The sequence below is a fragment of the Hyperoodon ampullatus genome, assembly GCF_949752795.1.
Source record: "Hyperoodon ampullatus genome assembly, chromosome: 18".
NCBI classification, from domain to species: domain Eukaryota; kingdom Metazoa; phylum Chordata; class Mammalia; order Artiodactyla; family Ziphiidae; genus Hyperoodon; species Hyperoodon ampullatus.
Genome location: NC_136931.1, coordinates 5,465,290 through 5,483,190, shown reverse-complemented (window position 1 = coordinate 5,483,190; position 17,901 = coordinate 5,465,290). Strand labels below are relative to the sequence as shown.

General features: G+C 46.9%; 1 protein-coding gene across 1 annotated transcript in view; it reads left to right on the top strand.

The window, feature by feature from the left end:
- CDH13 (cadherin 13) overlaps positions 1 to 17,901 on the top strand; it is a gene marked incomplete at both ends in the record, with an annotated part of 1,025,013 nt that overhangs the window by 907,596 nt on the left and 99,516 nt on the right. The window contains one exon of the mRNA XM_079724018.1: positions 12,818 to 13,000. Within this exon, the coding sequence (XP_079580144.1) occupies positions 12,818 to 13,000 (183 nt within the window). The remainder of the gene's footprint in view (positions 1 to 12,817; positions 13,001 to 17,901) is intronic.

Genomic DNA, 17,901 nt, shown 5'->3' with positions numbered 1-17,901 from the left:
CACACACACACACACACACACACACACACACACACGCTCCCCTGGGACATCTGGCAATGTCTGCAGGCATTTTTGATTCTTACAGCTTGGGTGCCCCTGGCATCTGGTGGGTGGAGGCTACAGATGCTGCTCAGCATCCTACACAGAACCCCCCCCACAACCCAACAAATCATTATCCAGCCCGAAGTGTCACTAGCACTGCTCTTAAGAAGCCCTAAGTTAGATTAAAATACATTTAGGAACTAAAAAGTACTGTTGGTCAGGACACCTCTGATTATACGTGACACCAAGTCTAAGTAGTTTTAGACAACAAGGGAAATTTATATTGTCAGAAATATTATTTAGCAAAACTAGTCTACTCTAATGACAGCAAAAAAAGCCCAAAAGAACAAAGTTTATTTCTCTGGTCACTTTCCTTGTAATTGATGTGCACCGTTACAAACTTCATTTCTGTGTTCTTTCTGTCTGTGTTCATGATAACAATGTGCCTATATTGCTTATTACGTGTCTGGCATTCATCTTGACATTTATAAATATTCCCAGTCATCATAATCATCCTATAAGGGTAGGGACTATTATTTTTCTCATTGTGCTGATGAGAAAATCAAGACACAGAGAGGTTAAGTGACTTGACCAAGGTCACACAGCCAATACGTTACAGAGTTTCAGGGGGTGTTAAACATGAGTAACTTTCCATCATTCATTCTTTTCAACATGAAAGATGGCCATCGGGGCACCTCTCTCCCCACACAGACTTCCGGTGTGACTCCACCCTGGGATGAGAGCCCAGAAGAGACAGAGAATGATTTTTCTAATCCTTCCCCTCTCACTGGGTCTGATTCCCAAGGGCATGATTCTCATGCATCTCTTCTACCTGTGGGACTCAGATGTTCTCAGAAGCACCACAAGCCACCTCTGGGAAGAAATATGCAGAGGTGCTGATGGGAATTACAGTTGGTCCCATGGGGTCTATTTGAAACAGGAATCAATCGTGCAGACACAGACAATGGATTTAGAGCAGTTTCTTCTGACAACAACATTTGGGATTTAAATATAAATTAGAAGCTGTAAGGCAATTCCATGTGTGAATTGTACAAATCCCTTGTAATGAAAGCAGAAGGTTTCTCGTGTCCTTATTTGTACTGGGGCATTAGCATCAGGAGCCTAACCAAGTGTGTCAATTTTCCTACTGCTCAGGAGATTAAAGGTGTACTTTCTCTAGTTAGAAACAGCTGCAAGGGGCACGCATGGAGCAGGGCTTTTTCTCCGTGAGCTCCGGGGTGTCTGTCTCATTTCTGCATTAAGCTGAGTGATACCACATGCAAATAGGGGAAAGGAGGCTACTTGAAGTGGGTTAGTCAAAGGAGATAAGGTGCCCATAGATCCCCCTTCTTCCCAACCCCTCCTGCCATTCAAAGAGGGAAGCTTCATTCTCAAATATTGCCTTTCCTCACACAGGAGGGGGCAGTGAGCTCTGAGAAGCCGGCAAACAGTACATGCCCTCATGTGTTTAAAAGGTGCCACCCAAGCACTCTCTGCATATTGGTGAATGACTTAGATCTCCACCGCATTACACACAGAGTCACCATGTGACCCAGCAATTCCGCTCCTTGGTATCTGCCCAAGGGAATGAAAGCATACGTCCACATAAAAACATGTCCATGGGCTTCCCTGGTGGCGCAGTGGTTGAGAGTCCACCTGCCGGTGCAGGGGACACGGGTCTGTGCCCCAGTCCGGGAGGATCCCACATGCCGCGGAGCGGCTGGGCCCATGAGCCATGGCCTCTGAGCCTGCGTGTCCAGAGCCTGTGCTCCTCATCGGGAGAGGCCACAGCAGTGAGAGGCCCGTGTACCACACACACACAAAAAAAAGTCCATGAATGTTCAGAGCAGCATATTCACAATAGCCAAAAAGTGGAAACAGCCCACATGTTGATCAGTGGAAGAATGGTTAGATAAAATGTGGTCCATCCAAGCTGTGGAATATTATTCAGCCAGTAAAAGGAACAAAGTACCAACACAGGTTACAACAGGGATGAACCTTGAAAACAGTATGCTAATTGAAAGAAGCTAGACACAGAGGACCACATATTGTGTCATTCCATTTCTATGAAATTTCCAGAATGGTAAATCCATAGAGACAGAAGGTAGGTTAGTGATTGTCAGGGGCTGGGGTGGGGGGGTGGGGGTGAGGAATAGGATGAGTGCTTAATGGGTACAGGATTTCTGTTTGAGGTGATGAAAAAGATGACCTCCAGGAGATAGCCCTGTGATTTCATTGGCAAATGTATTCCGTTGGTCTTTTAGCAGCTCCTATAGACTCCTGGATCAGAGAACTGTAAGAAATCTCAAGGGTCCCACCAGTGGCATCCTTTGGCACTCCCAACACCGGCTAGGACCCACACAAGCTAGAACAGGTCACAACGATCTTTTTAAAGTTCGATCCTAACACTAGAAGGGGGCCTTTGGAGTCATTTCAAGCAACTGTTCTCACCTCCTGGCCATTCATCAGAACCATCTGGGGGAGTTTTCAGAAATGCAAATGCCTAGGCCCTACCCAAGGAGAATCTCTGAATGTGGGACCTCAGATCATGAGTAGTTTTCAGATGATTCTAATGTGCAGTCAGCGTTAAGAACTCCTGCTCTAGCCTGATACCCTACGCCTCAGATAAGCAAACTTGGACTCAAAGAAGTTACAGAATTTACCCGTGAGTTAGAGGTAGATCAGAACTTGCCCCATTTCACTGAATTTTCCACACCTGTAAATTTGCAGAATTGCATAAACCAAATTCTAAGTCTTTAGAGCAGACCATGCTATTGTTCCTAAAGAAAAGTCATTCTTCATCCAGATTCAGATGTTTGTGTCGAATGCGTATCCCTGCAGAAAATCTCTTTGCTTCTCAAAATTAAGCTATTTTTCAGTTATCTCATCAAATGTACAAGTGTGTTTTGCCTTTTCTTTCAGTTTTTTAAAAAGAGAAACTCAAGCAAAGGAGAGAGATTAATGTCAGATGAAATAAAGTTTCCATACCGGACATGTGCAGAAAAAACAATGCAGGCATATTTGCTCCTTGGTTTTTATTTTTCTCTCACCATCACATGTAATATTTATTTCATCAGTTCCCTAAGGCAGTGATTTTCAAACTTCATTTCAGCAGCAAAACTTTTTTTTTCCAAGCAAAATCTTAGACAAGAACTCTAATATATAAAACGGATAAAATATATCTAGCAGATTCCTCGGGCAGTTTCAGTCTTTCTTGTTTAGAGGAAAATACGTGGTACATTCGTGGGACTCCTGCACCATCCCTCAAACAGTCTTTGTTCCAAGAAACAGAGTTTGAGAACCATTGCCCAGCTGTATTATTTTTCTGCCAGTCTTCAGTGGCTGTGTGTTCTCATTTTGTTTTGAGGACAAAAAGATATGTTTCAGTATTTGAGTCTTTTCTTCCTGAAAACTTACTTTTTAGCTGCAGTATGCGTCTGTAATTGGTAAATTCGAGGAGCTTCGGTAGGCGAGGTCACGTGGAGGAAAAATTGCATAAACAAATTTGGTGGACCGTCGGGCCCCCAGCAAGCCAGAACCTGTCTGGACATCCTCCTCCGAAGTCAGGTACCCAGCACCTCCTCTGTGTCTGCAACAACCATGGAAACTCCTCCTAGGAAATGAATCAATACAGAAGAGAGTGCACTGAGTGGGGAGGGGAGGATAATTCCTGCCGGAGCACCAAGTGAATATTGTTTCCCTCTCTTGCCTATTGGCTCATCCCCCGGCACCTGTAGAGCTGGGAGGCTGCGTGACACTTGGTCTTTCCTCTCGTTGGAACAGGACCCCAGACGCAGCCCTCCAGGCACGTAGCTCTCCTCCCGGCCCAGGGCTCCCTGGGGTGGGGGCTTGGGGGTCACATCCACTAGGAGACGTGTGCCTCGGCTCTCCTGGACCAAGGACCACACTGCCTGGCGTGCCAGCAACTCTGCAGAGTCCTCCCCACTCAGGAACATGTTTCTTTGCCATCGAGCTGCTATTCCTTATTATCATTGAACTATTTCCACATTCAGCTTTTCTGTTTCCTCACCTGTTTAGTAACAGTGTGTGGCGTACTAAACACAAATGTTTAGTAACATTTAACTGAGAAGACTCGTAACCCACGGAGGAGTCTAATAGGCCGGTCTCTAACTGTTCTTTACCGCGGCTACAAGGGACTCTCTCTCCCCACAATAGAAATAACTTGCAGATACTTTCAGTAAAGCATCTGGCACAAAAGAAAAACAGAATAATTGTCAGTAGAAGAAATTAATGATAGTTGGATCAGGAGAGGACTTTGATTCTGTTCTCTTAAAAAGAGTTTTTAACTTTTAGCGACAAGCAGTGAAATATTTACAGACTCAGTGATATGTCTGGGATTTGCTCCAAACAAGACAGGAATGGGGAGAAGTGGGCGTGTAGATGAAGCACAATGGGAGCATAAGTTGAAAATCTCTGAAGCCTGATGATGGCACATGGGGTTCATTACTTCATTCTGTCTGCTTTTATAGCTGTTTGAAAACTTCCATAGCAAGATGTAAAAGAGAAAAAGAAAAAATATTTGAGGATATATCTGTGAAAACCAAATCTTCATCAAAAGGACCACATTTACGTCCTGAGAGAGGGAGACATCCATCCACCACAGCTGTTTTCCCAGGGCTCCATTAGTTGCAAGGAGTAGAAACTCACATGAGACGGCTGGAGAGGAGATGGGGTTGCTTAGAGGCACGGGAGCTTCCCCACACAAGAAGCACAGGGAACCTCAGGGGAACAGGAGCAGGACTGGGAAACCAGTCGGAGATCAAGGATGCTTCCTCATCTGTCTGTCTCTGAGTGCCCCCAAGATCTCTTGGTTTTTCTTTCAGTGTGTCCGTTCTTTTGCTTCTCTATGCATCTATTCGTTCATGTCCAAATGACAAAAAATGGCCACTCCATTTCTCATCTACTCAGAAACTTAGGACTTAAGGACCCTTTGCTCTCTGATTATATAGGCTCTATTTCTCTGAGTTCATATGCTTAGAGAAATCATCTGATCGTTCATGAAGCAGCCAATAGATTGGTGACTTGTGAGTCCAGTGCCACTTGTGGGTCCAGTCAGCTCTGGCAACAAAAGCTGGGATCGTGTGATACAAATGGCCCTCTAGTAGCACTCTTTTCAGCAGGAGCTGGGGAAGGTATAGTTTCCTCAGATGTTTTATGGATACAGGTACCCTGAACTAAATCTACTCAGAAACGTTAAGAATCTTCAGAAAAGGAAGACTGCCATCCACCATTAGACTGTTATCATCTCTGGCACGTGACGTACAATTTAGTTCACTTTCCTTTTTCTCAGTGAGAATAGAGAAAAACTGGTCATTCTTCTTATCGTGAGACCCTCCAACACATGTACACTGTCATCTTCTCCCCTCAGGTTGTATTTTCTAGACAAAAATGATCCCCAAGTTGAATGTCTAATTATAGCACTCTCACTTTATGAAAGAGGTGGTGTTGGGCATTTTCAGAAACAGAGACAAGATCCGTCTCACAGTTGAGAGGTACACGCCCCAGGCTGCCTGCACCTGAGAGGGCGGGGAAGTCTCTGTTCACAGTTGCCGGAAAGCCCAGCTCTAGCATCTGCTTTACGTCTTCTCTCTGTGAACTGTCTCCCATGGGTGTTGAAAACCAAAGGGCTGACACCACTCTTCATTTTCAAAGAGCAAACGATATTTAGAGAAGAGAGAGTGTTGACTAGATGGGAAATGAGTAAAAGATGCTCACCAATGTCTGGGGCCATTATGGGCTGTCGGGTTCCCAAATGGTCCCCTCCCATCTTGGTATTACTTCGGGGCCTGTCCATGCACATCCTACTGGGACATGGCTAGGGAGGGACTCAGTAGGCACGGTTGTCTTGAGGGCTTGCTGATGAGCAGACCGTGGTTCTCAGCCAAGTAACCTAGAGTCCCTTGTGGGGCTCTGCTGTTCATCACTTCTTAGACATAAAGCCTTCTTTAAAATACTGAATAAACTCTATACTTACTAAGTTTGTTATTTAAATATTATCTATATTATATTGTGTACTTTATATATATAATTACATTTTATATTTTTATATGTATTTTAAATATTTTACATTATGTTACATATATATAAAGTACACATAAACATTAGCTGTAAGCTGAATTAAAATGTCCTCCTATGTTTTCTTCTAAAACATTGATTGTTTTACCTTTCACAATTTCTGTATGGTGTGAGGTTGGGAATCAAGATTCTTTGTTTTTTCCATATGGCTAGCCAATGGCCCCAGCACCATTTATTAAAATGACCATTAGCTGTAAACTAAGTCATATCCAAACATAGATGCAGCCTGGGATGAATGACAGTGGACAAATGGTAGAAAACGAATTGTGTGAGCAAAGCATATAAAGAAAATGGGGTGATCAGGAGGGAATGTGTCAGTCTGCTGAGCTGTAAACCCATGAGGGGAGAGAATAGTGTCCCTCTCATTTACTGCTGTACTTCTTGTGCCTGGCAGACCCCCTGACATGCAGTAGACATTTAATGACTATTTATTTAAATGAGGTGTTGCATCTTTCTACCCCAGGATGACTCCTAATCATAGATAGAAGGAAACCAGATATCTGATGCAGCTATCCCTTCTAAATGTGCGTGTGATGAGTTAACATCATTTGTCTTGGTGATAAAGATCAAGACAAGGATATGCAAGTTTGTGAGTGTCAGGTATACACGACTGAAGAGCCCAGACCTTCTTCCACACCCACCGAGGGAAATAAGCTATCTATACACGACAACCACAATGGAAGGCAGACTGTGATAAAAACAGAAAGAGTCCCAGGGGTTCGAGCCATATTCTCCAATTTATTAGTAAGCATTTCATATGATACAGAATGAAATCAATCATCATCACCATTGCTAACAAATACTGATTCCTTACTCTATGCCAGGATCCTTAAATATATGATCTTATTTATAGCAATCACAGTTTCTACCCTTTAGGCTATCAGCAAGAAATTAGATTTTTCCAACAAGCTGCATCGTTTATGTAAATACAGACTCATAAAAGTGCTTGCAAGTTCAGTTTCTTTTGATGTCTCCCTCACCCTTTTATCCTCACAAATAGAAACTGAAGTGTGTAAAACTTTCCGGGGCCTTATCTTTTAATTTTTTAAAAGCCAGGGCCCAGATGACTATATCCCAGCTTTTCAAGTTCAACATCAATTCTCCATGAAACCCCAGGGTTAGCAGCTCATGAACCTGGACTTCAGCGATCTAGCAGGCAGGCTTGCGTGTGTCCTGTCCCTTAAAGTCATCAGCTGTCACTTCTCCCCCACCTGTGGCTTCCTAGCCTGCTGATCATTATTTCCATCTTCCAGGTTAACCTTAACGACCAACTCTTTGCTCTATGAGGAACAGTGTTCATTCTCAGTGTAAATTCAAATGCAAGCCCCTCTTCCCCTGGTGATGGGTAACCTTTGTGGCAAGTCCAAGTAGTCTCTTCCTAAATGTCCATCACAGAATTCACCTCACCTTGGCAAAGAAAAGAAACTGAAATAACTCAGTTCTGAATTGAGAGGAGAGAGGTAATGAAACTCAGTATGTCCCAAGGCAGCCGCCCACACTGATTATGTAAAAACACGTTTTGCATCTCGTATTTGATTTGCTGCACAGTTTAACAGAAAAGTAACTTTATTTTTTTTCCAATTAAATGAAGTAATGTTACAATCCGTAATTCCTCCTGCTCTAGTATGGTAAATTAATGTCTGTCTGTTGTTTTTAAATCACAGAGTGAGCATTGCTGTAGAAATATAAAATGGTACTGTTTCATTTTAATCTACTTAATTTTCCATTCTTGAATTACATAATGGGGTTAAACATTGAATAGAATAAATAGAATGAGTATTTAATTAAGCAATAATGAGTTTCTAAATGGATGCTCAAGGAAACTGGCTTTATAGTTTATGCAAGAATCAGATAATGGTCTTAACAAAGACTCTAATAATTGTGTTGAATGTTTTCGGTATTTAAAGATTTTTTCCTGAATTCTCCCAGGAGTAGATTTAAACATAATCCAGTTCCTTGATTAGGCTTCACTTGGTTCTCAAGACAAATTCTAAATGCCTTTCCCTGGCCCACAAGGCTGTGCATCATCTGACTCAATTCTCCTCTGGAGTCCAATAGCAAACAGTTCTCCCCGAGTTCTCCTTTGCTCTCCCGCCACACCCACCTCCCCTCTGGTCCACAAATGCCCCATGCTTCCTTCACCGCTGGCCTTTGCACCTGCTGTGCCAGATGCCAGGAAGGCTCTCTCCCCTTTCATCTCACTAACTCCTCTTCTTTCAGTTCTCAGGGAATTCTTCCCTAATGACCTTCCCTAGACTGGGTCAGGCACCACCCCCTCTCACCACGCCCCTCAAGCTTCAGGCTCTCCAAGAGCTATGTTATTTCTTCCCCAACACTTCACATAGTTTTATAATTAAACATATGCCATGTCTGTTGTCTTGTTTACTAGTGTATCCCTAGAATTTATTTTTTTATTTTTCTATTTTTTAGAATTTAATACTATACCATGCGTGGTACACAGAAGCCGCTTGACACGTATTTGTTGGCTGGCTGGCTGGAATATGGATGGATGGGCAGATGGGTGGATGGATGCATGGATGCATGGATGGAAGATGGAGGACGGATAAGTGGATGGAAGGATGGATGGATGAATGGAGGATCAATAAATGGATGGATGGGTGATGGAGGGTAGGTAAATGTGGCTGTGGACACATTACTACATCTAAGGCTATATTCGGGTCGTAATGCATGCTGTGAGAATCTCTAAAACATTATCACCTTCCCGTTCCACTTGGACTCATTTGCCCACACACTGAAAAGGTATTCTGCACCAGCCTTTTGGTGGGTGTCATGAAAAGGTGTCATGGGAGAAACTGCACAGGCTTTTCTCACCTATACATGGTCTAAGTATTAATTTTACAAATTCATCCATCCATCCAGAAGATCTTCATGTGTCCAGCACTGTGCTGTGTACTGGGGACCAGGCGCCATAAGCGCATGCCTAAACTCCTAAAATCAGCAAAAAAAAAAAAACCACGAATTTTTTAGGGTCAAATAAAATTTTAATTTTTTTCCTCACATCAGGGGGGAAAAAAATGAAATTTTTAAAGCCTATGAAAATCAAATGTGGTAGGAGGGACCAACAAACGTAACATACCCAGTGTCTTCGAAAGTCATAAGGCATCCCTGCTAGAGATGTTCTGGAGAACAAGGGAGGTCAACCCATCCCTCCTGCCCTGCACCATCCAAGCAAGTGGCAGAATCAGGCATCCATCACCATGCCAGCCTCTCTTAGTCTCACTCCAGTATAGCTTCATCCCTTCACATTTCCTCTCAGCCCTCACCTTTGATGCCAGGCCCCATTTCCTATTTTAAGACCATTCATTCACTCAACAAACACCTACTGTGTCCCTTCTATGCACCCAGCATTATGCAAGGGGTGGAGAGAAAGCCCTGAACAAGACAGACACACGTGGAGCCTCCAGCCTCCTCAAATCGTGATCTGTTCTTATAGTGTCTTCCTCTCAGCAATGTGACATTCACCTGCCTTGACAAAGTAACTCCTCACCTGTGGACTGGATGTAATGGCATTCTCACCTGACTGATGGTTTCCAGCATCCTCTAGTCTTAGCACTCCCAAACCCACTGAATTGTCTGCCTGGTGTCCCAAGGTACAGGTGTCAGAACAGCCACAGGGACAGGTTATGAGCTGAGGTCTGCTGTGATCAGGAGGGTCAGAGAATCAGTCCTCTGGCTCTGGACCACAGCAGGGGGTGGAGGACTGGCCTAAGCAATGGAACTCTTGAGTGGGCATGAGTAATAGAACTCGTGGAAAGCAGACGTTACTGGAGTCCAGGAGATTTGTATCTGACCTTTGGTTCACTCAAGGACTTCGGGCAAACCTCTTCCTTCCTTCTTTCTCTGTGCCTGTTTCTTTATCTGCCACCTGTGGGATTGGATAGCACGTGTGTCCACTCCTGGACACATGGCAGACAGCAGTAGCTGATCACAGCTCTCCGTCCTACTGATCCCACATGCACTGCAGGCCCCTCAGCATGGGACCCAGGCAGGCTTGCAATGCACAAGGGCAGGCTCTCACATCCTTACTTTGGCCATTCTTGACCTTGAACTCTCATGCTTCTCCATCCAAACTACATATTAGAATTATCTGGGCAGGTCAACAAAACACTGCAACCCACGCCTTACCCCAGACCGACTAAATTGGAATAGGGTTATTTTTTTTTAAAAACAGTGTTTTAAAAAAGCCCTCCAGGAGATTCTAACAGGGCTGGGAACCACCAGTCTAGATTTCAAGCTCAGGAATTCCATAATTTTTGTGATAATGGGGGAAAGATAGAAGTTAGGCCTAACTTAAACAAGAATCAGAGGAATCAAGTCAAAATAATTGTCTCGTGGAGCTGTTTCTGTGTGACAGTATCCTCCACTTCCCCCTCACTCCAGCTCCTTTCCATCCAGTGTGCATGTTCTAGGAATTTCCCAGCACCGCTTGTAGGGAAGGGAAACAGCTCACCCAGGTTTGCTGAGTTGTGATAGACAAATTAGTTCCCGTCCCCATCCCGTCTCCCCCAAGGCATCAAGATTATGGCTCGTGATTAATGATTTGTAAGGCAATTAATCAGCCACCGCTTTTGAAACCTCATTTCTCAAATTACTTGTCTTTGAACATAAGGGCTTTCTGACATCCTCTTACTGTCTCTAGATTCTCTTTCCTACTAATTGAAATTCCAGGATATTTCTTCTTCTTGTTGTCAGCTTATTGGTATTACTTGTATATAAAATATTTGCAAACAGATTACTATTCACCAGTAGTGTACAGAGGTAAGCACCAAAACAATACTTCATGCTTCCAGCTCAAAGCAATGTGCTAATGATGGCTCGTGAAATTCTCTAAGCTGATTTTTCATTTATTGATTTATTTTTCACCACACCTACTTGCAACAAATATTTGAGATGTGTCACAATAAAAACACAGATACAACAAAGCTCCAAACAATTGATTTATATGTTTCCTTAGAAAATATGTTTCCTTCCTTTTAAAGTCATGCTAGGTGTGGGCAGGGGTGGGAGGGGTGAAATTGTCTTCCTTCACTAAGGAAGATGCTACAATTGAGCAGAGGCTCTGGAGTCAAACACTGGGGTTCCAATCCGCGTCCCTCCATAGATGAGCGATGGCGGTGTGATTATCTGGTTACCTTGTCGGTTAGGGTGGGTGAGGCTGTAATAGGGGCGGGGCGGGAGCACAGCCGTTACCACGCAACCGTTACCGCGAGACCTTAAGCACGGGAGGGTTAGCAAGAGACACTTAGTGTGGCAGTTAGAGGTCGCTCGGCCAACGGTCCGCCCAGGGTGGTCCTCCTGGCAAGAGGTAAGAGGTGGACGGCGGCCTTCTCCCTGGGGCCCTCCAGGCCCTCCCCGGCCTCAGGCGGTGGGTGAGCTGGACGGCCCCAGGACAGGCTGGCGGCTGTGTCCCGCAGAGCTCCAGAGCCCTTGCCATGGCCGCCCACTGGCCGGGCCTAGGCCTTGAGGCCGCGGGAACTTCTCTCCCATCCCCTCCTCCGCTACCTAATGGCGACGGCGGTGTCCCTGGGTCCATGGGACCCGGCCCGCTCTGCCCGAACCCTTGGGTGGCCTGAGGCACCTGAGGGCCGGCTGGGTCATGGGTGCCTGGCTCCCTCACTGATGACGGCCGGGCAGGGTCTGGGGACCTGGCCCTGAGGGCACTGCCAGCCGGGCCTGGGCACTGGCGGGAGGACCCAGCCTGGGTGCTGGACGAACGCTCCCGGGCAGGGTAACTGGCCGCCGCGGGGACCCCCCCCGCCCTCAGCCAGGGCCTGGACCTCAGAGGGCGAAAGTTGAGCCTTGGGACCTTGCCCGCCCTTGTCAGAACAGAGAGTAACGTTTGTTTTGGTGGAGGTTTACAGGAACACCGTGACCCGACGGTGACCTGACCTCAGGAACGAAGGATCCGACACCAAGAAGTCTGCAACAGCTAACCGTTCCCCTCCCTCACCTTTCCTGTAAAAGGGCTTCGCTGAAAGCTTTTGGGGAGTTCAGGGTTTTTAAGGCATGAGCCATACATCTCCTTGCCTGGCCCTGCAGTAAACCTTTCTCTGCTCCAAACTCTGACGTTTTGGTATTGTTTGGTCTCACTGCGCGTTGGGCATGCAGATTTGCATTCAGTAACAAGGCTACAAGAACAAATGGAAACAAAAATGCATAAAGGCTCAAACTCAATACAAGTTTGTTTCTCATTCAACAGCAGTTCAGGACAGGCTCCCACCCACCTCCATGTGGTGACTCAGGTACCCAAGCTCATTCCCTCTTGTGGCTCCACCTTCCCCTTGGGTCTCCTGGTTGTCTGCATCCAGGTAGCTAGAAGGAAAGGGGCCCAGAGAAGAGGCACAGCTGTTCTCTTAACCCTCAGCCCAGGTGAACCCAGGCCAGCTGCGGCAAACATCACTTCTGCCCACATCCTGTAGGAGAGAATTCAGCCTCATGGCCCCGCATAAGGCGGAGAGAACCTGAAGCATATCATCTGCTGGCACACACAGCATCACGATCTTCCTCTGTTATGTTAGTCTTTGTTATTTAACGAGATGGTATGGGTAATGTGCCCAATACCAGGCATATGGTCAGAGTGCCATCAATGGTCTTCACTATGTTTTTTGTTTTTTGTTTTTCCAAAAATAGTGACGGTAATGGTCCACTTTGTTTGCAGTTTCAAGCCACAGTCGAGGAAGGAGCCGTGGGAGTTATTGTCAACTTGACAGTTGAGGACAAGGACGATCCTACCACAGGCGCGTGGAGGGCCACCTACACCATCATCAACGGGAACCCTGGGCAGAGCTTCGAGATCCACACCAACCCGCAAACCAACGAGGGGATGCTCTCCGTCGTCAAAGTAAGGGTGCTTCCAACTGCCCCTCCCTCCTCGCCCGAGCACCCAGGGCCCCAGGTCGAGGATAGACCGGCCGCTGTCTCCTCCTCCTGGAATTAAAATGGGAAAAGGCTTCAGCTTAGGGGCGTGCTTGTACCCTCATGGCTATAAAACCAAGTTGTTCTACAGGTTCCGGAAGACCTAAACTTCTGTGTAACCTTAAAAAAAAAAAACAACAACTTAATTTTTAAATGAGATTCTCCATACACTTGATAACGAATTATCAAAGATATGCAAAAATGGGACCTGTGAAGGTTTTCTAAAGATCCATGGACAGACTGTGCATTATTACAGTTCTTCTTGATCTTCCTTAGCAGAGTTGCAGTTACTGTCAAACACAGCAGATAGTTACACACACAGGAGGCTTCTCCCTGTGAAACCGCCTGTGAGCACTGCTGCCCAGCAAGCTGACCTCTCTCTGCTGCAGGGGGACCGAGAAGGAAAGTGACAGTGATGTAACGGGAGGGCTCAGAAATGTGGGAGGGAGGGGGTGGCAGCAGAGCATGCGAGGCTGGTGGTCCCCGTGTCCTGGGGGAAAGGGGTCTGGGAGGTTCTGGGAGAGCTGCTGCCAGACCAGAACGTCCGTTGGAACACAGCTTCTTTTCTGGTGGGTGCAGCAATTTTCCTGAAACGCAGGGAGCGGTCGTGTTTATAGTAATCGTATTAGTGGACCAAGCAGGAACGTTGTTACATACTCCCTGTGCGCCGTCGGCCAAGATGCTTAATTGTTTTCTGCGTCTCGGTTTCCTCATCTGTAATATGAGGATGATGGTACAACCCACCGCTCCAGGTTGTTGTGAGGATTCACAAGCTAATATGTGACTGGCACATGGTGCCTGTGTTCGTTTCCTGGGGCTGCTATAACAAATGACCACAGACGTGGGAGCTTCAAACAACGCAAATTTAGTCTCTTACAGTTCTGGAGGCCAGAAGTCCAAAATCAGTTTCACAGGGCTACAGTCGGTGGGGCTGGTTCTTTCTGGAGGTTCCGGGGGAGAATTGATTTCCTCGTCTTTTCCAGTTTCTGGAGGTCACCTGCATGCATTCCTTGGCTCATGGCCCCTTCCTGTATCTTCAAAGCAGCAACCCAGCATCTTCTTATCTCTCTCTGACTTTGACCCTCTGCTTCCATTGTCACACCTACTTTGACTTTCCTGCCTCCCTCTTTTTTGTGTGTGCAGTGTTCTTTAATTTTATTTATTTAATTATTTGTTTGTTTGTTTATTTATTTATGGCTGCATTGGGTCTTCGTTGCTGCACGCGGGCTTTCTCTAGTTGCGGCGAGCGGGGGCAACTCTTCGTTGCGGTGCGCGGGCTTCTCATTGCGGTGGCTTCTCTTGTTGCAGAGCACAGGCTCTAGGCGCATAGGCTTCAGTAGTTGTGGCACACGGGCTCAGTAGTTGTGGCTCACAGGCTCTAGGTATGCGGGCTCAGTAGTTGTGGCACACAGGCTTAGTTGCTCCACAGCATGTGGGATCTTCCCAGACCAGGGCTCGAACCCATGTCCCCTGCACTGGCAGGCGGATTCTTAACCACTGTGCCACCAGGGAAGCCCACCTGCCTCCCTCTTTTAAGGACCTTTGTGGTTCCATTGGGCCCACCTGGATAATCCAGAATCTTCTACCCAGCTCAGGGTCCTTAGCTTAATCACATCTGCAAAGTCCCTTTTGCCATGTAAGGTAACACACGTTCCAGGGATTCAAACATGGACATATTGGGGGGTGGGGTCATTATTCAGCCTAGCCGCAGGGCCATATAAACGTTCACACCAACAAAGTTCCACAACATCCCTGGGGGCAGAACCCGGAGCCACTGAGAATGGCAGATCTCAGAGAAGTTTCCGGCTTTCTCCAGAGGATGAGGGGTCTAGGTTTCTCCCTGTCCTTTTCAGAACCTCGTCTGAACGGAGCCCCAAACGTCTCCCTGAAAAGAGCAGCCTCTGGGTCTTCCCAGTTCTTCTTCCCTTGCCAGGACTCCCAGGAGATCCTGGCACTGCCCTCCTACATTCAGTGCTATAGTTTCAAAGCTGTTAAAGTCGTAAAAAAATAAAACATAGCCACTGGCTGTTCTCTAAGGTTAGCCCTGTATCTATAGTAGGCATCAGGCAATTTTCCAAACCTGCAGCTGGAAGACAAAGCTTGGGTAAATATACATCCCCGACATAAACCCTGCAGGAGCACCGTTCTCCCGACCTGTGTTTGCTACAGCTTGAGGAAAATAAAATACAAGCAAAGCTAGACTGGAAAAGAGTGTCCTCCTCTCCCCACACGCCTCCTTTGGCCCACAGTGCTGTGAGTCTTAAATGTTAGCATATAGAAGAGTCACCTGGAATGCTAGCTGAAATGCAGGTTCCTGGGCCTGCCCCATACCTGCAGGGTCAGAATAGGAGGGAGAGTTGCCCCAGGAGAGCACAGCCTTGTGGACGAGCACTGCCGTAGGACAAGGAATTTGCACCTGCAATTCCTGGGGAGGAGGTGCCCACAGAGCCTGGGGCCCTCCCTGGGCCTCCATTTTACTAGCAACTGGACTCCCTTTGCTTCAGAATTGGGATGGAGGCATCCCCTCTTTGGCTGCCTGCCACATGAATTTGTATAAAGGGCCTTGAGCTTTCTCTGCTTCTCAGTGCACCTGAGTTAAAACCCCAGGATATGGGCTTCCCTGGTGGCGCAGTGGTTGAGGGTCCGCCTGCCGATGCGGGGGACACGGGTTCGTGCTCCGGTCTGGGAGGATCCCACATGCCGCGGAGCGGCTGGGCCCGTGAGCCATGGCCGTTGAGCCTGCGCGTCCGGAGCCTGTGCTCCGCGACGGGAGGGGCCACAATAGTGAGAGGCCCGCGTACCGCAAAAAAAAAAAAAAAAAAAAAAAAAAAAAAAAAAAAAAACCCAGGATAGCCTTCTGGAGGCTGGCCTGACCATGCGCCCTGGGCTCTCCACCTTGCTAGCAACCCAGTGCATTAGCTAGGAATGCTTTCAGTTGTATGTAACCAAATGCCAGGCTGATAGTGGCTTAAATAGTCAGGAGAATTTCATGATCTTCATAACTAGATGAAGGTAGGCCAATCTAGGATTGGCTGGCAGCTCAAGGTGTCAGAGAGCCAGCAGGTGGCACCACAGATGTTTCTGATGTTTTCCTCATGGACATAAAATGGCTGTCAAAGCCCCAGGCATCACACCTTCCTGCTGCTGTGTTCCAAGGCAGGAAGCAAGGAGGCAGCCAGGCAAGTGAGAGAGAGTATGTGTGCCCTCATGGGCCCCTCTCTTCTCATTAGGGGAAAAAATGTCTTTTCCATGGGTCCTCCAGACAATTTCCAATGATGTGTCACTGACCGGATGACACGTGCCCACCCTCAGCTGCAAGGAAGGCTGGCAAGTCTGAATCTTTCCTCTAGGGCCTCTGCAGTGAGAGGTGGGGGGACATGGCCATGCTGCAGCCCAACCACAAGCAGCTCCGCCCTATCCAGTTAGCAGTCGGCATACAGGAGAACTAGAGGAGGTCTCAGGACTGTGTGGTTTCTGGGGAAGTCCTTCCTCCCCACAGGACTGAATCCTAACAGTTCTGCCAAATGAGTAGCCGTGTCCTCTTTAAAACCTTCTAGTCAGGAACACCCTTAGTTGCTGTGTGAACCTATTTCAAACTGTCAAAGAGTTACTCTTTCAGCTGAATATAATCCACCCTGCATTTTAAGTCTCTTCTCTCTTTTGTCCTCAGAGGAGAAGGAAGCATTGAGAAAGCAGGCATCCTTGATCCCCAAACCTGTCACAGGCTTAAAACTTACTGTCGGATCACTTCCAAAGCCTCCTTCCTCTGGACAACAAACCCCAGATTCTTTACCCTTGCCATGAGAGCCAGCTTTTCCAGCCTTGAAATCCTCCAGAACAGTGGTCCACACCCTCCTTTGACACTTGATGAAATATTAGTTAAATTGCATCTCTGTAACTTTATTGGAAGTGTTTTCAATTTCCTCCCGTCCCTGACACACAGACCCCACACCAGACAAATCACATTAATCAGATCATAGGCCCGAGACAACGGAGGGCTTCTTAATGCAGCATGACCCAGGACAGGCCTCGGAAAGGGTGGGAGCAGAGACCCACGTTTCATCAGCTCCTGGTAGACTGGCCCTGGGCATCGCCCCACTGGTGTCATTACACCCAGCTTTGTGCAAACAGAAGTAAGCACTGCAGAGGTCCTCCTCTTGGGAAAAGGCTGGACTCTCTCTCTCTCTCTCCTTCCCTCTCTCTCTGTGCCACTGCTCACATCTGCATTCCTCAGAAGCCAGCATCCTGCTGAGGAATGTCAGCCTCGAACATACCTGAAGAGGCAAGGCAGGAGGGCAGTGGCTCTTCCAGCTATTTCTACCCCGTATTCCTCTTCCTCACTGTCTTAACAGCCTCTTTTTATTATATCCGACTCCAGGCCAGCTGCTGTGTGAAACACCCAGCAGCATCATCTCCTCTTATCTTACTACAATCCTTCGTACTAGGACTTTACTGATGAGAAAGCTGAGGCTCCAGGAGATGCAGTGATGTGCCTGTGGTCCAGTAGTATTCATTAGAGTTCTTATGGCCAGGACTTGATCCCCTCCCCTCTGGCTCTGGGAGCAAATAGCGCTTTCTGCTACTAAGCTGCATTGCTTCCTGGTATGAATGAAGTGGCCCAAGGCAAGACAGAGGGCTGAGTCCCCATCAGCATTACTTGTGGAAATACCACCCTGTACCAAAAGCAGTTTGTTATCAGCTCGGACTCTCTCATCAGACTCCCTGTATCGCATCTCGGCTCTGTGCTACTTGTTAGCTGTGTGACTTTGACCAAGTTACTTAACCTCTCTGAACCTGTTTCCTCATCTGTAAAAAGGGTCTAAAATC